Raw genomic sequence first — 18,529 nt, 5'->3', positions numbered from 1 at the left:
GCATGCTTGTCTTGGCCTGTGTATAACTGTTCTATTTCCTACCTACACTGGAACAAGGTAGTAAAACAACAGTAATGGTGTTCTGAAATAATCTGATTGAATAACTGTGTACATGTATCTTGCAAAAGTGTACCACACACAAAAGAAACATGTTCAAGGTGTCACCGCTTGACAGGACAGTATCCTGGGCAATATATATGTATATTTTTACAATACTACAAAACCTACACTACCACTATCAGACTACCTACAACAATCAATTAGTATGTTGCGGTAATGCAGTCCTGTTACAATAATACAAAAGGTATTACACTGCCTAAAGATAGATACAGTGTGTAACCGTCTACGTTAGACATTAGTGATGTTTCTGTCAGATCATATTTCAGAACCTCGTACGTCAGTTTTACCATTCGTCCGTGTGCATGATCTGTTATTGTGCTGGTGAAGTTTGTTGCATTTATTGCGAAGTGTTTTGGATCCTGCGTTTCTAACTACTCAGGCGTACAGAGAGGACAATCTGTAAGCATGTTTTTACCTTTCTTAGTTTCATTTGGTCAGTTTATTTGTACTTTAGTTGTTTTTGCCTTTTCCTGCGTTCGTGTGTTTATCATATCCGATTATTGTTCAGCTTTGTTGTTTCGTGTCGCTTAGACTAGATATTTTACTTGCATTTTAGTTTGACAGTTTTGAGCATTGGATCATTGTAATAAAGATAATCATTGGAATGAACACGAAGTCTAGTGCTCTTGATCAGTGCTTCGACGTCCTGCAATTTGTAATTCTGAACTTGTGGTAATCACACCTGGAGTCAGTTACACAGTGTAAATGTACAGTTCTAGTTTGTTGGAGTAAAGTTAATACAGAAGAAACTATTCCCTAAAACTTAGCAAAAACAAATGAACAGCAAAAAAGAGAAGAAACTGTAACATAGCTTTTCTACATGTAGATTAAATTTGATGCTTTCTGCTGCAAAAATCAATTAGTGACTTGTAATATGTAAAAAACATAGATGTAGCAGTAGCAATGTGCTAATTTTATAAAAATTAAATTTATAGAATTGTACCGTGTGTGGAACATGATACAAAGTGGGGAATCCAGGATAGTACACATCAAGTTTGACTCCCTCACATAGACCTGCAACAAAAAAAAGATTTCATAAATTACATATACATGTATGTCCCGTGGCTTGAAATCAAAAGGCTTTTAAACCAACTCTTGATATTTAAAACACAGGTTTCATGTAATACTTCAATTATGACAAGGGTGGTCAAAAAGATTTTGAGGAGATTGCATGATTTACAAACTTTTCTTGTGTTCTTCCAACATCCCTCGTCGGTTATTACCCCTATGAACCCATAGAAAGTGTGGTCTTTTGCTTATGTATACCACTTGGAAATAAAAAAAATGTTGCATAACTAGTATGTTTTTGCACAGACTGAACAAATTTACAATTTTAATCAGGAATTAACAGCAAAGAGCAGCTGCATGCATATCTTGAACAAAATAAATGTCTGTTAGTAAGTTCTGTCCATGAGATGCAATTTTCAGATCAAAAAGTTGAACATTTTGCTTTTTTGTCCAGAATAAATTTGATGTGGCTATGAAAACATGGGCAGGTTGAAAACATCATACCTTGATGCATGTGCTGTACATCAACATGAAAGACATCTTTATTGAGCACTTCACACCTACAGTTCAAATGCACACAACATTTGGCCCGTGTGAGCAACAATTGATAATAGTTTAATTAATCAAAATAATGACAAGGCACTAAACATCCACAAGCCAAGTGGAACAAGAACAATGATGAATAATCACCACCATCCAATCAAAGTGCTAGTGATTTTCCCAGTGACTGATGACTGCCATGAGCTCAACTTTGCATAGTATGGAATAACTCCTTTTCATAGTCAAATGGCTTTTTAAGCCAACTCAAGATATTTGAAATGGTCATGTTATTACAAGGGTGCTTAGGGAGGTCAAAAAGATTTTAAGGAGTTTGTCATGGTTGCATGACACAGCATTTATTTAACAGCAATCATCAATTCACAGATAATCTTTAAGTTTATTTAGGTGGAACACTAGAGCTGTTTTGATTGTTACGACTGTTACGAGTTCTAACGAAAAACTGAATGCGTTATGTACACAGTACTTCAGAGATAAATAACTATAATCAACTTAATTTCTTTCAAATGAGACCAAATCCACATTTATTCTACGTCTTCTTTCCTTTAGAATTACCCTATCAAGTCAAGGGCTATTCTGATATTGACGTTTCTGTCCTAGGACTTGAGTTATTACAAACATCTTTGTTCCTTCACTGCACTTAAAACCCCGCAGCGTCGAGGAATAGAAATTACTTGGACACAGAACCACACCCCAAACTGACCAAAATGGTGAGTCCCTAAGGTTTTAGGACAAACCATGCGCTTTGTAGTCAGAAGACTTTTATGAGCACTAGTACGTGCCCAGCGATCTCTTAACCTCAGAGGAGAGTGAGAATGAAAAACCCAACCAGCACCCAAAAAATCCATGAATAGATGACATGGCCAGTAAAACAAGTCTTTGGTGGGAATATTGAGTGATTTCTAGCAGAAAACAACTGCCATTTGAATCCTTAGTTGCTTACTGTTCGAGTCATTTAAGCCCGTGGTAATCATCAATCAATCAGCAGTTTCGACCAAACTGTGATGAATTAATAGCTGTATTCCCCCATGCCTAATACATTATTACAGGGTGGCGCAGTGGTATGGTTTCAGTCAGGGAATCTGAAGCTGGAATGAAGGGTTGGAAGTTCAAATCCTGGTGTGGGCAGCTTTTTTTCTCCAAGCTACTAAGGGATGGTTTGCATTTGTAAAGGGAAAAAAATGTTCAAGCAATAAAAGTAAAGTAATTATGTAAAACAAATGGGACGAAAATTATCGAAATTTGAAATAATTCTTCGTGGAAGAAAAACACTTCTTGAGTGAAACTCTCGCACATGATTTTTGGCAAAGTTTCAGTTGAAAGCCGCTGTCAAAGCTATCGATGGATCGAATTAAATATCCACCTTTGTTGCATACCAAATAGTCTTTACTTTGGGGCACTTGTTCGACTCCAAACATGCAAGATCAGTTTATCGCTTTGGTAGCCATTCTGTTCACAATGGTTGGCCCTCTTGTGAAATACCCTGGTCAGCAGAATTACCACCAAAAAATTGTTTACAACCTATGGACTGACTGACTGACTGACTGACTGACTGACTGACTGACTGATTGACCGAGCAAGGTATATTATTTCTTCCCCAACTAACAGCTATAACTCATCCTAGCTACGCTCTGCTAGCTATCGCCCATTAAAAACACTAACTTGATAAGGAGCAAAAATTACAAGAAGCAATGAAAATTACTCTGCGGTAAAATTTCACAAAAATCTTTTCTCCGGGTTTCATACCTAGAACAAAAAGGTTAGTTAAAAATAAGTCCGCAATGCGTACTTGTGGGCTTATGACTAGTTTTATTCATTGGGTTGAAGTATTGCAGTCTTATGAGTAGGCAATTACCAGAAATATAAAAGCACAATAATAAGTGAGGTTCATGCTAGGGACGTACTTGAGTCTGCTCTTTAACTACCCAGCACTTCTGTACCAACTGATTTATTCAATATTTTCTCCACAAACAGTACAGTTGTTAGTGCAGCGCAGTGGAGATGACATCTGCCTTGTGAGTGAGAGGCTATGAGTTTAACTCCTAGTGAAACCAGAACTTTTTCTTTTTTTTTTACTATTTTTTTTCCTTTTTTCTCTTTTACTTATTTTTAACCTGGAGATTGCATAAGCAATCTATAGGGTTTTAGCTGTGGTGCAGATTATGCAGATGATATGCACATGATGTCCTTCTATTATCCGTAAAGTTTTTGGAGTAATTCTGTTCACTAATAGATAAAGCTTCTGAAATCACTGTATGAGTCAACATTGCAGGCGCATGTATCGTTTCACATTTCTGGGTTAGAGTGTAGAATACCAGGCCATTCATTTAGATCTCACTGAATTTGAATGGTTCACTTTGTTTCTATATGCTTTGTTCTTAGAAGCATTGAGGGATATGTTAACTAGGGTATCTAAAAGATAGTAATGCTGCGGCACATTCTGTTGATAGTGACATATTTAATCCCATGATTAATCTATCTGCGCATTTCAAGACTCAAATTAACTGTTATTTCTCAAAGTAGTGTCAAATCGTGGTGTCACTTAAAGTCTGTCCTTGTATGCATCAACTTCATGCATGATGACGCATCGATGGCGAGGTGTGACAAAGGATCGAGACAAAAAAGCACATTGTTATCTGAAGTTTGTTTGGACATAAAACGATACACATCAGCCTCCCCTTTACCAGATCGCAAAAATCGAAAGATGTGGAAATTGTAGGAGCAGAAATCTAAGTTATAAATTCTGTACTGGTACACATTAAATATCTCTAGAACTTGACAGACTGTGTAGAGAACGTATTCATCGCGATGTGTGAAAATGCTCAAGCTTTAGCTTAAATTCATGTTTCAATGAAAAGGAATAGATTGCAGCATATATGAAATCAGCGTGTTCCACGGTTTTTGTTTGTTTTAATTATTCTACAGGCTTTAGTAACGATGATTTCTCTTCATTTAAGAATTCGACGAAGGAGGTGAGACTGCTGAGAAATGACATACTAAGATTAAGATGTCACAATTAATCGTCCAGATTTACAAACTTTCACATACCGCATAGCAAGAGTTGTAAAAGTCAAGCACGATCTCCTTCACATCGCTTTACAGGTAAATCAGAGCAAACTTTCTCAGTGGAATCCACGCGAAAAAGGATGACGGCTCAACGAGTATGACATCCTCTTGTTGTTCGAGGCGCAATGCACTCCGGTAAAAGTGGCGCAGTGCAGTCTGGTTAACTGCAATGCATACTGGTAAAAAGTGATGAATTCGAGAATTCGTACCCCCTTCTATATATTCTTCTTAAATCCTGATTATGTTGCTGCTCGCTCGCTACGCTCTTTCCGCAGCAATAAGTGGACCAGTGTTGTAAAATCGCATTTCTCGGTCAAGGTATCACGTGACTGCGATTGTTTTACCAAAAATGGAAACTTGTTTTGTTTGCTTTCTGGGTATTGTTCATTGGGCATTTCTACAACAATTAACCCTAACCCTAATGCCAATTTGTGAGTATTTGAAACTTATTGCTTCAGCTTATAACTAAAAATATAAATGTCTCATATGTCTTCCCTCTCTGCTTCACAGTTTTTTTCTGGCAAAAAATCTTACCAGCTAGAAAATATTTGTAGTGGATGAAAGGTTTCAGCTTTGTACATATTGCCTAATGACTGACCTACAAAGAAACATTCCAAAGCAATTCTCTGTTTTCCAATTGCCCATAATTCACCCTGTTTGCCCCCCCCCCCCCCCCCAAATTTTGCAAACTGAGAAAAATACTTTCACACTATGCAAAAGATCTTACCTGGCATGACAACAGGAAATGTCAGGAAATTTTCCAGGCAATGATGAAGGGCAGAAAAAGCTGAGGTTTGGGTCATATGTGTAAAGCAGGCAAGGACCATGGTTGTTACGGGTCATTTCCTCTTCAGTTAACCTTGAATACAGAGGTGACATAGCATCGAGTAGCCTCCGCTGTCAAGTACAACAATGTATTCAATTTCAAAATAATTATAATGCAAATACAGTGCAAACACAAATTTTATTCACAATTCAAAATTAAACAGATTTGGGATACATTGTATTACATGTAGCTGATCCAATTTCCGTGAACACTAACTTTTCTGAGTGAAATGGAGCAGTAAAACAGAACAGTAAAGGAATTAAATACACTTCCTATAATAGCGCAGCTTTGGCGGCCGAGAGGACGACCAAGTGGAGCCCCATACTCATATAGGAAAGAAAAGGAAACCCAAAAGTTGATCTTCTCATGGTTATCGTGGCTAGTGGTATTGCTCATGGGCGCATACGCATGACAACAGCGACAGCGACAACTGAGTCGCACAACATGGCGGCCATATTCCAAATAATAGGTTGACAGACACATACAGCCTTGGTTCACCATGTACTTCTTTGATATTGGACATCCATGTTATGATCAATTGGCACCTGACAAAACAAGGTATCCGCTGACCAGTGTCATGTAAACATATTGTGGGCTATAGTTTACAGCTCATCGAGGTAACATTTTTTTGAAGTTGACCACTGACCATGTGTTGGTTTACCGATTGGATTGCAGGCTCATGTCACGTTAACTTGTTGAAAACAGGGCAGGATTGTTCAGAAGCCAGTTAACGCTAACCCAAGATTAAAAGTTAACCGAATTACAACTTTTTCGTCTACTGACAAATGTTTTTTGCTGCTATGTTTTGTGTATATGGTGATTATTAAAACTCAAAACAGAAGGCCAAACAATATACAGAAAACCTCAAGGCAAAGTTACAAGACTCAAATCAAAATTCAACCTTTTCCTGTTAGCTTAATCAGGCTCTGAACAACCCAGACCAGGAGCTCTGCTTTTAGGCTGGCCTAAATCTCTATATTAAAGTACATTGCTATTCATTTTTTAAACACTAAATTGAAGTCAGATAAAGTGGTTAATAACATCTATTATGACTGGAACTCATGTTTAAAAAATGAAACAAGTAAGTAGAAAATTACCTAATCACAGTTTTAGCATATTCCTACTCAGCAAACTTCAAGACGCCACAAGACAAAACATCTTGACATGCATATGCAACACAGCAAGACAAACCTCATCAATAAATGGAATCAGGACCACAGCTTCCCATTCTTGCTGTTTACCATTTAAATCAGTCTTGAAATTCAGAGGATAATATTCAATAATATCCGACTGCTCCATGATCATCAAGTTCTGTAGGAACAAAAAACATATGTTACATACTTAAGAGTGATTTTCTGAGAGTGTTGAGAATCAGAAGACAGTCACGAAAAATCGATTCTTCTTTTATTTTGCCAAAACATACCTTTGGGTGAACTTATTCAAGGAAAAGTAGTTTAAAGTTCCAACGATTTATTTTGCGGCCAAATTTTAAGGAAGTTCGAAATTTGCATATAATGGTGGTTTTCACAGCTTAAAATTTTCAGAATTTCACGCTTCTTTACGAAAACAGCGGGGGGCATAAAAACAATCCTATGAAAAGAAAACTTGGCAAGAATATTATTTCATTCTTATACTTTAAGATCGTGTAATAAGTTTCTTGAAGTTTTGTTTGTAGCTTTTTAACGAAGGATATTTGTACAGCCGCCATTTGTGTCTCTTGGCAAGGAACAAATAAAGGCCAACTTTGACTAGTATAAATGGCCTCTGGTATGTATCATTTGGTCAAAATATCGACATTTTAGGAAACCTTGGTTATTGTTTTTTTCACTCAAAAAGTTATAGCTCTGGGAATTAAAATGTTCTCCGTCAGTAAAATAAAATGTTACGGCATGTAAGCGAGTTCATTTTTATGCAAATCACAAGGTTATTCTTCAGAGTCAACGGTTTAAAACAGGAAACAGCGACTCACCATTACTTACGTTCTTTTTGCTGCTATAGAAACGATTTTAACTTCCCAGTGTCCTTGTGAGCCGTTCTGTAAAATATTTCCAGTAAAACGGCGAGCATAAACGACCATAAAATTCGACAAGGTCGAGAAAGCTTATATTTGAGATGAGACACTGAGTTTTCATCGTCTTACTCAGTCGAGAGTCCTTTAAAAATATGATACAATATACGCTTCCAATGGTAGTAAATTAGTTTCTCATATCCAAATGCCTCATGTCGACTCATGAGTAAATAAATCAGTCCCCATACACTTAATAAACGACTCGAATGACCTCCGAGGTCAGGAGGTCACGTAATATGTCGTTATGTTACTTTTCCCCGGTTTCGCAATACACACGTAACGCCATATTGAACATCACGGCATTTAGTTGAATCTCCTTAAAGACATTTCGATTTAAAAACAAAATTAAAAAAGCAACATTTTGACATAATTGTTAGCTTCTAAGATATCGTTCATAGCATGATACCCTGACATAATTTCAACACTGGAGTGATCTCTTTGATGTCGACGTGACTCATAGTTTTGCGCTTAGTGACATTTGGCACACATCTAAACGTGCGCAAAGATAAATACTCAAAAATAAGAAACCGTTTATCTGCAGGAAAAGCTGGACCACCAAGGATAATAATGTTTTAAATTCTGCATATTATTTATTCAAGTAACGCAAGCTACCTGCTTTCAGTAACGCTTCGTGTCGCTTAACAAAAGTGACAAACTTACTCTATGTAAATAAAGGCTTAGTTACATTTGTTTCATTCTTTTATTTTTCTAATCTGAAATTTCTGTTAGGCTCAAGATTTTCTTTCCAAATTTACCTTTCAATTTCCTATCCCGGCCATATTTCAAGACATTCCTTCTCATTTGACTATTGTAAAACTTTACAACCACATATCTTGAGGAAGTTCAATATCTGCCTGTGTCATTGAAGGCGTCAAAAAAAGTGTAAGACATTTATTATTTACTTCTTAATACAAATCAAACATGTTCACTTCCTTATAAAGTTATTGCGATATCTGTCCAAAGCAGCATGACATTTTGTGTGAAAAATCAAACAAACATTTAATACATGATCCTCAGTTACAGCAGCACAGAGTTCATCCGTTTTAATGTTTATATGGCTTTTTTAAGTATGTCCAGGTAGATTCTTTTACGGCGAACAGGGTATGGTGGCACTTCTAATTCCCTTTTTCCTTTCCTACTTTCTCTTCTCCAATATATGCCTGCTCGCAGGCAGTGCCTCTCAATACAAATGCAGATTGCATTCTGCTTTCGGGAGTATAAGCCGTCACGACTTTTGAATCTACTTTTCTTGGGAGTGGTGTGGGGGTGAATTAGCGCTACTTCTGAAACCTAATCATAACAGCAAAATTGAGCATCATAAGTGACTGAAATGACTAAAACACAAATACACAGGCTGTGCCGTTTTAGTTAGCAAAGGCTGGTGATATACGAGCAGTGAAAGCAAAGCTTATTTTTTTTGCGTGAGATTCGCATTTTCAGCTCGTCCCTTTCATGCCTTTAAATCACGCATTCACTGCCAAGGGCATTATTTATCTCCATTTATTAGTCCATGTAACTGACGATGTCTGGAGATCTGACCCGGATAGTCGCTGCTTTAAAAACCACAGGCGGTGGTGCTATCCAGTAAGATCATTTGCCTCCTTTGACTCACATTCGATATCTTTAACTATGAACCCCTGTAGACCATGCTGAATTTTCAAAATCAGGTAGTTTTTTACATACTTTATCTCTGAAACGAACTCGGTGACACCCATTTATTTTTGCATTTCTCACATAAGTACCTCATCATCTGACTGCTGTAAAAATTAAGAAAAAATCTATGTTGGAAAATTATCGTGTGAATGTCCTTAAATATGGCATTACCATGTAATGTGAAACCAGGGAAAAGTAACATTATGACATATCACGTGACCTCCTGACCTCAGAGGTCATTCAAGTTGTTTATTTGGTGTACGGGGACTGATTTATTTACTCATGAGTCGACATGAGGCATATGGATATGAGAAACTACGTTACTACGGTTTGAAGCGTATATTCTATCATATTTTAAAGGACTCTCGACTGAGCAAGACAATGAAAACGGCCAGGACTGTGTACGCCACTCAGTGTCTCATCTCAAATATAAGCATTGTCGACCTTGTCGAATTTTATGGCCATTTATGTTTGCTGTTTTACTGCAAATATTTTACAGAACAGCTCACAAGGACACTGGAAAGTTAAAATCGTTTCTATAGCAGCAAAAGGAACGTAAGTAACGGTGAGTCGTTGTCTCCTGTTTTAAACCATTGACTTCCAAAGAATAACCTTGTGATTTGCATAAAATTGAACCCGCTAACATGCCGTAACATTTTATTTTACTGACGGAGAACATTTTAATTCCCAGAGCTATAACTTTTTGAGTGAAAAAAAACAATAACCAAGGTTTCCTAAAATGTCAATATTTTGACCAAATGACATATACCAGAGGCCATTTATACTAGTCAAAGTTGGCCTTTATTTGTTCCTTGCCAAGAGACACAAATGGCGGCTGTACAAATATCCTTCGTTAAAAAGCTACAAACAAAACTTCAAGAAACTTATTACACAATCTTAAAGTACAAGAATGAAATGATATTCTTGCCAAGTTTTCTTTTCATAGGATTGTTTTTATGCCCCCGCTGTTTTCGTAAAGAAGCATGAAATTCTGAAAATTTTAAGCTGTGAAAACCGCCATTATATGCAAATTTCGAACTTCCTTAAATTTTGGCTGTAAAATAAATCGTTGGAACTTTAAACTACTTTTCCTTGAATAAGTTCACCCAAAGGTATGTTTTGGCGCAATAAAAGAAAAATCGATTTTTCGTGACTGTCTTCCGATTCTCGACACTCTCAGAAAATCACTCTTAGGGGCCCATTAACTGACCTTTTCGAGCCGTTGCTAAGAAAAATTTATTCCCATATAACCTCATCATTTTTAGTTAGTTCAGAGTTATTTCATGTGTTTTAACTTTTTCATGATCAGTAACACTAGTGATGACATCATCAGGCCACGTCTATGGCCATGTGACTAATACAGAAAAAATGCAAAGGTTCCCGGGCAAATTACTTTACCAGGATTTTTTCATTGATTTAATATTTTAATTTAAATCCTCGTTACACTATACATTGATTTTGTTTCATCCTAAAAGGTCAGATTTTGAGAGGATTTCAAAATATTGAAAAGTTCGTAATTTCTGAGAAAAGTATGATTTTGAAAAAGGAATGCATAGCTATGTTTCCAACATTGGCTTTAATCGAAATTCGTCGAAAAAGGCTGGAGTTAAGGAAAAACCGCGAGCACGCGCATGAATCGGTTAATAGGCCCTTAAGGTAGTTTAAAACTGCAGCACCCAGAAGACTAACTGTATATATGTAGAGCATTACTTTCTGGTGTTTTTTTTTTTTCTGGCCATATTAAGGTGATTCCTCACATTGCATTGCGCATCCTTACTGGGCATAATTTATGGTGTCATTCGCAAGCGCTCATACACGCACACATTAAAAACATGGTGAATTTGCCTTGATATTGAGTTCTGTCAGTTGAAAAATGGCTATAGATCACTAATGAGCTCAGGCACCCCAAACTTTTTTCCACTTATTTTAATCAAATAATCATTAGCTTTGCATGAGAAAAGACTTATCTGATTCCTATTGTTGAAAATTGAATAAATAAGGAAAATAGCAGCTGCACTGTAGTCTTTTCTATTTTGCAGTTTGATAGCCATGGAAAGCAATTTGGTTCCAATATTTTAACACGGATTCAGCCGTCTGTCAAAATCAAACTTAGAAAGTTTATTTGTGTGCGACACAAGTATTGACTGTAGTTTGAGGCGTGTTTTCATGAATCTGGGCTCACAAAGAGTTTACAATAACTTGGAATGCATTCTTGTAAAAAGCATTAAATAATGCTAAAATGGGACATTTTCAGTGCCTCACCGCTCCTTAATGAGCATGGGCACCTCCCCTTTTTATTTTATAATTAAAGTTCTCATATGATAAATATTCAGTGGACAAAGTTTGAACATTAATCTATTGACAGTTTTATTTCAGGGGAATTACCTTAAATGAACATGTAAAATGGCACAAAAGATATCAGGAGAAGGAATGTGGACGGTGATGTGATGGAAAACAATGCCTGTAAGATCCTTTTGCAATCCACAACCTTACAAATTCTGCCAAGAGTGAACTATTGTAATCACTCTGTGAGTACACACACATGCATTATATGTCTGCTGATAAGAGGGGTGTGAATAAATTTGGTGGTTAACAGATAAATTGAGTGGATTTATAAATTACAAAAATCTGCTCGATTAAGGATCAGCTGTGAAATTGGTTGCGGAATTTCCAAAAATTTAAGGTCCCTCTAAAGTTACAAACCAAATGTTTTTAAAACTTTGTCAAAAATTGCATCTTATCCTGCTAATCAAAATTCAACAAGACGCTTGAGGAAGCGTAACTGGGTTGTATTTACGATGGTAAATATTTCAGAATTGGAAAAAGGAAATGGTAAATTGTATATGTTGCATGGAAACCTAGATATTACAATGGTATATCTTAGGTTTAGTTTAATGTTATACACAGTGAAATTTCTGCAAAATAGAAGATAGAAAAAATATGAAAGAATCAAGGAAAAGCTGAAGGTTTTGTCATGTTGCTGTGTTAAACTCGAGCAGTTACATTTCTCATTGACGTACTTGTTGTTTAGGCAAAATGACTGCCTCCATTGTAAATGTGGAATTTTAAAGTGCTACTGAAACGGAATTTTCGAAAGTGAGATTTTTGCTTAGTAATAAAGTTTCAACCTTACTTGGAAACACTGCAGACTTTTTTCCGCATACAGTAAGCGAAAACTGCTTTTCAGCCGTTCGAAGTTGGCTTGTTAAGCCCAAAATTGGCAGCCATCTTGGCACGGCCAAAACAGCCTAGTGACGTCACTGGTTGTATTACCCTCATGCCACGTTGTAAATTTAGAGTGATTATGAGAGAAGAGAATACTGTTCCAAGCCCCCCAAAGAACATCTTAAAGACATCTCAGAGCTGTAAAGCAGATAATAACAGTAACCCTAGACATGAAGTGGTGGAGAGTCGATCCTGGGGCTTTTCAGTCTATTTAATTGGATATTTCCAGAATATTTTACGTAGGCAAGCGAATGAGTGCGAGTTCTTAAATCACAAAATGATCAGGACACTTGGTCAAATTGCCAGCACTCAATTAAACAATATCTACACTCATAAAGTAAAATAGACATGAAAACAAGAGAAAGCAGCTTTTGAAAATATTATCCGGAGTGCTGCTGCACGAATCGCAGCAACAACACTTCAAGTTTTCGAATCGCTTCCCTCGAGTCTCACTGCGGATAGGATTGTGCTACAGTGACCTTTAGTCCAGTTGTATATGCTACATCCTACAAGTTATCACAACAGCAACAATTTAAGAAACCCTCTTCTTTTATGTGGAGGGAGCAAATTTAAAACCATAAAGGTAAACTGAGCTGCCATAACCCTACAGGTATGTTTTCAGGAAATGAGAGAAAGTGTAACAATGTCGGCAGTGAAAGATCATATATGCAAATTAGTTTAAATTCTGTACAATAAACCTTTGAAAGGAGTGTAAACTAGTGACGTTTTAACGAATTGCTTTGAACTTCGATACTATTAAATGAAGATCATAGACATAAATATGCCCTAAAGAACTCAAAGAAATCCATCGGCCGTGAAATATTGCAATTGGGAGATATGTGTAAAAGAGAAGCGAAATTCCTACTTTGTTTACACTGATACGTATGTGGCAATAAAGCAAACCCTCCTGTGGATCACAATTTTCAAAGATACTCTTTGTTTACCAAAACAACAATCACTTATTAGTATCATAAAAAGATGCCCTCTGTGTGCAAAGAAGTACTCAACTCAAAGCTTGTGGACCATTAATAACTTTGTGATTGTGCGGATGGCTTATGCGCTTACTGCTTTTAATGCAGTTGAGTTGCCGAGCATATATTCGCACCTTGTTAACAGACCTTAGACAAACGTGAGAATCCAAATTTCAGAACGATGATATATCATGTTTAGGCTTCAGGACACGATATAAAAGTTGCCACATTCGTCTTCAAAGTCTCCAATCAAGTACTCAAGATGTTCAAAAAGTAAGCAGAGCTGTTCAAATCTGTAGCATTCAGTTTGGTGAGTCTAAACTCTTTGGTGCCCTCCAACGTTTATGATGTGTATTTCCTGTCAAGGCTGGACAGAAATTGCAAGGTAGAAAACTAGTAGGTATTGACAATATGAAGAATAAACTTGAATAAATCAAACGAAAACAAGAGAGAATCTATAGCACTTCCTGAGTGAATACAACCAATGACATCACAAGGTTCTTAACCTCGGTTCCAGAGCCCGGACACAGTTTTGCTCCTAAAAGTCGATTTTGGCAGCAAAAAAAGCACTTTCCATTAGGATTTGACAGAAATAAAGTTCACCATTATTTTAACCACGTTTGAAACTATAGATTGGGCTAATAAAAGAGTGTGTGTAAAAAAATTTTGTTTCAGTAGCACTTTAAGGTGTATAACGATTTTACATAAAAGAGTCTGCATACGAGTCAAGCGGCCCATCAGGACTGTGGTTATTTCTGGTTTACTTCTGTAGCATGGAGCAAACAGGAGTATTTCTACCAGGGAAAACATTTAAAATCACATCATGGCTCCAATGATTTCCTTCATGTTATCTGGTTTCAGTTTCCTCGGGAAGGTATTGTTGCTTATATCAGGCATTGGATTGAAATAATCACTGTACCTCTCCGATTCCACATTTCTTGAATTCATCTGTGTAGCTAAATAGCCTCAGACAAAAAGCATTAACTGAAGTCACTCGGAAGGTTTCACTCTAAAGGTTTCCAATATAAACTCTTCCAGTCGACCAACAGTGATGGACAACAGTCGAAATAAGTTCAATCTGAATGCACTTGTTTCACTGTTAAGTCAACCTGAAGTTTACACTCTAAAAACTGGCAGCACAAACAGTCTCCTGATTGACCAATAGATTCTTCTGTCATTCGAAAGGCGCAAGGGAAACAAAGCACACACACAACGTCTTCTGGGTAGCAATTGCAAAATTTAGCCATTTTTTGACATAGGAGACAGCCCCGTTCCCATTTTATGACTGCGTTCACTTGGGTTTTGCTAAACGATGAAGTTACCAAAGCCTGGCATTTGCTGCTAGTTGTTCGAACCGATAAAAGTTTTATTATTCATAAAATTACACTAATCTCTTACTGTTGCGTCATTAGCGCAAGCGAATGAGGTGCTGAACGGGCTGGATTTGAGTTTGTTTTGCCACGACACCAGTTCAGTACTAGGTCAGTCTTTTTTTTTCCCGGTCTATTTCTCTACTTCTTTCAAAAATAAAAAAAATCTATTTAGAAAACACCATGCTGTCAAAGCTGCTAAAATTAACCGTTTAATTTCGCATCACATTGAAATCCACCTTTGAAGGATCCGCTCCAAAAGATGCAGCTTGGAAAACTGAGTGTTTTTGCATACGTTATTTCTCGAAAAAGAAGAGCATATCAACAAAAACAATTACGCAACGTTACATCTAGGTCTCATGTCTCGATCATGCATGGTTGATTCTTCAGTCGGTTTGTGGCCATAATTTCCTTTCAGTTGAGCCTTGGTAAACTTGAGGGGCAGTTATCTTCGAACTAATGCAGACATCAGAACAAGAGGTGATTTGAAGATGAATTGCTCACTTTGATCTAGAGGTAATTTCTAGAACACACCTGGTTGAATCATGTGGTGTTTGACTAAAACGCAAAAGGTTACAATAATTCTAAGAAAAGGTAACAAACAGAATCAAAAAGATAAAGACAAACAACTTGCAGATATTTCCTCCTATTGATGTGAACTGGTAGATTGAAGTAACTGATGAACTGAAACTTGATGCAATCGACACAATTGCTGCATGATATACTGATGTACTGAACAAAAATCTCATGCAACGAATCACATGTATTTCACACGTATGTATTTTAATTAACGTATTTAATGTAGTAGTATGAATATACACAACCCCACAAATCCACAAGCTTTGTAACTTCAATTCTTATCATGTTGAAATAGAGGTTTCATGATTATATGTTTATGTTACAATCAACGAGTTAAATTTTAAATCAATTGTAATGCACGTAGGGAAAATGTCAGGTAGGTTTGAATCCTACCTACCGGTCTCTTGATGCGAACTGAAAGCATTTTAAGTGGTACTGTGATCAAATTTTTACACCTTGATGTTTTAGGTGTATCAGATAGAACTCCATGAAAGAACAAAAACGCTGTTTACCATTTGCAAACATCTGCATTAGTTCCAGAGATATGTAAGGTTGAAAAATGTCTAAAATATACAAATGAGATGACTGATGACATCATACACTCAGCCCAACTTTACGTTAAGTATATGAATAGAGCTATCTTGGCCAATTTGCAGCACAGACAATTGAAACTTGGCAGGCTAATAGTTCTACAGAAAACACACCTATGGCTATAAAAAATTCTGTTCCCATGGCAACTCACTCTTTTCCAGTCCCCACCGACTTGATTTCAATGTTAGTGATTTTCAGCTTGAAAAAAGTTAACCTAGGCCACGAACTCGACGTAACATATTTATACGCTTGCTGGGTCATGTATATGAGACACCATTAGCAAATATCAAAGTGGAATGCCAAAGGTGGCCAGAAAAGCCTTTAATATTGGGGAGGTCTGGAACTCAGTGTGTTGCCAAGGTAATAAAACTGTTAAGCTTGCATTGTGGAGCACATTTAGTAGAATCATACCACAAAGAATCAAACATTTCTGATACAAACTGGCTGAGATATCTTTCTTCATCACATTTGATCAAAATTTGGTTGAGTGTATGACGTCATCACTTAGCTAATTTGCATATTTTAAAAACTTGAATATCTCTGGAACGAAAAGAGGTATTTGAAAAAAGTAAACAGCATATTTCTTTTCAAACAACAGACTACTTGTTTATGTTTTAAAATGGCTTAGATAGGAAAGATGCGATTTTCGTAATAGTACCACTTTAAACTTACTTGAGTGATTCAACCAGAAAAACTTGAGTAATATATTGTCACTAAATCCATTTGAAATGGTTCATCACAATCAAGTCAATAAAGAAACAACTGTTCTCTGACGTTAACAAGCAAACTTCTTGGTTGAGGACGTCAGTCTGTCTTCTACTTGAAAATCCATGGGGAAGAACACAAAGAAGAATGCAACACAAGCAACAAGTGGGTCGTAAGTGTGTGTGGGCATGATATGCAAAACCGCGAGACGCCCACGCTACTCACAGCTTGCGGCACCACTCACATGTCACACTTGCAGTCACACTTGTTTTGCATTCTTCACTGCATTCTTCCCCACGGATTTCTGAGCAAAAGAGAGACTGCTCGCAGTCTATTGAGTACATCAAGATCAACAATGTTTAGCTGCTCTCATGGAATCTAGGAGCCTCTAGAAGAATTATCTTGTCAATGGGAAGTTCCAGGCCCGTGGACTTGGTTTTCAGCCTGACTCTCCTCACAAGCCCGTCTCTCTTGTTTGGTCTCCAGTTTCAAAGTAACACCTTTATCTTTGCAGTGATTGCCTTCTCACTTATAGCAATAAAACTCGCAGACACTGACTTGTACAAACAAACTCCAACTGAATGGAATAAAACTAAGCATAGGCTGAAAAGTATGCATTGTGGACCTATTTTTAAGATATTAAAATGCCGCTGAAGACACTAAAAAAAAAGACAATTCCAAACATTTATAACAAGTCTGACACATGCCACCAGATTGGCTTCTTCTTTGTTTATTCAGACCATGAGCAAGAGTCATTGATTCATCAGTTTTAACTGAAATTACTCATGCATGAAAAACAAGTAAACAGCGCTAGTTAATTGCGACATGCGAGCAGCTAAGACTCATTTCATTCAAATTTTCAAGTAATGCAAAAAGCAAAGCCTTGATAAAATGTTAGTGCATACCAAAGACTATGATTCCTTGGTTGATTATCGAATTTTGAAATCTTTTGAAACCAATCTCCAAAGTCCTGGGCTTAACCACAGTAAACGCAGCATCGGAGATGTCAGATTAAGGCCAAGACAAGAATACTTGTTTCTGTTTATTGGTTGTTTATAGTAGCCCCAATAAAGTTATCATCATCATCATCATCATCATCACCATCAACATCACCATCATCATCATCATCATTATTATTACTATTATTACTATTAGTATTATCTTGATAAACTCATTCATTGAACACACATTGTAATTCATGATGAGTGGAAGAAAGGCAAAGCTTGGAATGATGTTGTCAAGCCCATACCCAAACAATACCCCAGGCTATCTGAATCAAAGTACATATAAGAGGCAATAATTATTAGCCTTCATCTTTAAATGAGGATTTGTTCTGTTTTGCTGTAATTTTTTCAGCTAAAGAACAGTAAAAACTATGCAATATGTTACATGAAATGTCCAATCTTTCCAGGAGTCAATGGTTAAATTAACAAAATAATAAAATTAATTAATACACACATTTACCTCACCTGGAAAGGTTTTGGGAGAAGCTGTCTACTAGCAGCAGGCAACACAGCCAACAGTTGTTCAAAGGGAAGGAAAGGAGTTCCCAGCTCAAACTTTATTTCTAGTTCACTGAATTTCCTAACATCTGACATATATGGAGCATAATGGAAAGGATAAAACCTACAGAAATGACACACAGTATGCAACACTTGAACATTTCATTCCTTTGATTTAGTCAGCAAGTCTGTCAAGTCTATCAGCATAACTAAAATTTTAGATTTAAAACATGATCTCCAGCCAGTTAAATAGATTCTCTTTATGTCACTTGGACTTAATGCAGAAC

The 18,529-nt window shown here is 36.8% G+C and overlaps 2 protein-coding genes across 2 annotated transcripts in view; one reads left to right on the top strand and one right to left on the bottom strand.

Annotated features, from left to right (window-relative positions):
* LOC145482657 (5'-3' exoribonuclease 1-like) overlaps positions 1-18,529 on the bottom strand; it is a 252,391-nt gene that overhangs the window by 163,558 nt on the left and 70,304 nt on the right. The window contains exons 15-19 of the mRNA XM_081461264.1: positions 18,210-18,366; positions 6,770-6,889; positions 5,480-5,649; positions 1,633-1,688; positions 1,064-1,134 (exon numbers count right to left, since the gene is read on the bottom strand). Coding sequence (XP_081317390.1) covers positions 1,064-1,134; positions 1,633-1,688; positions 5,480-5,649; positions 6,770-6,889; positions 18,210-18,366 — 574 coding nt within the window. The remainder of the gene's footprint in view (positions 1-1,063; positions 1,135-1,632; positions 1,689-5,479; positions 5,650-6,769; positions 6,890-18,209; positions 18,367-18,529) is intronic.
* The window catches only part of LOC145482719 (protein CFDP2-like), a 67,687-nt gene that overhangs the window by 37,228 nt on the left and 11,930 nt on the right, over positions 1-18,529 (top strand). The gene's annotated exons all lie outside the window — the stretch shown is intronic.

The sequence above is a fragment of the Orbicella franksi genome, chromosome 3, assembly GCF_964199315.1.
Source record: "Orbicella franksi chromosome 3, jaOrbFran1.1, whole genome shotgun sequence".
Taxonomy (NCBI): domain Eukaryota; kingdom Metazoa; phylum Cnidaria; class Anthozoa; order Scleractinia; family Merulinidae; genus Orbicella; species Orbicella franksi.
The sequence above is the reverse complement of the archived record's forward strand: the minus strand, read 5'-3'. Positions and strand labels throughout refer to the sequence as shown.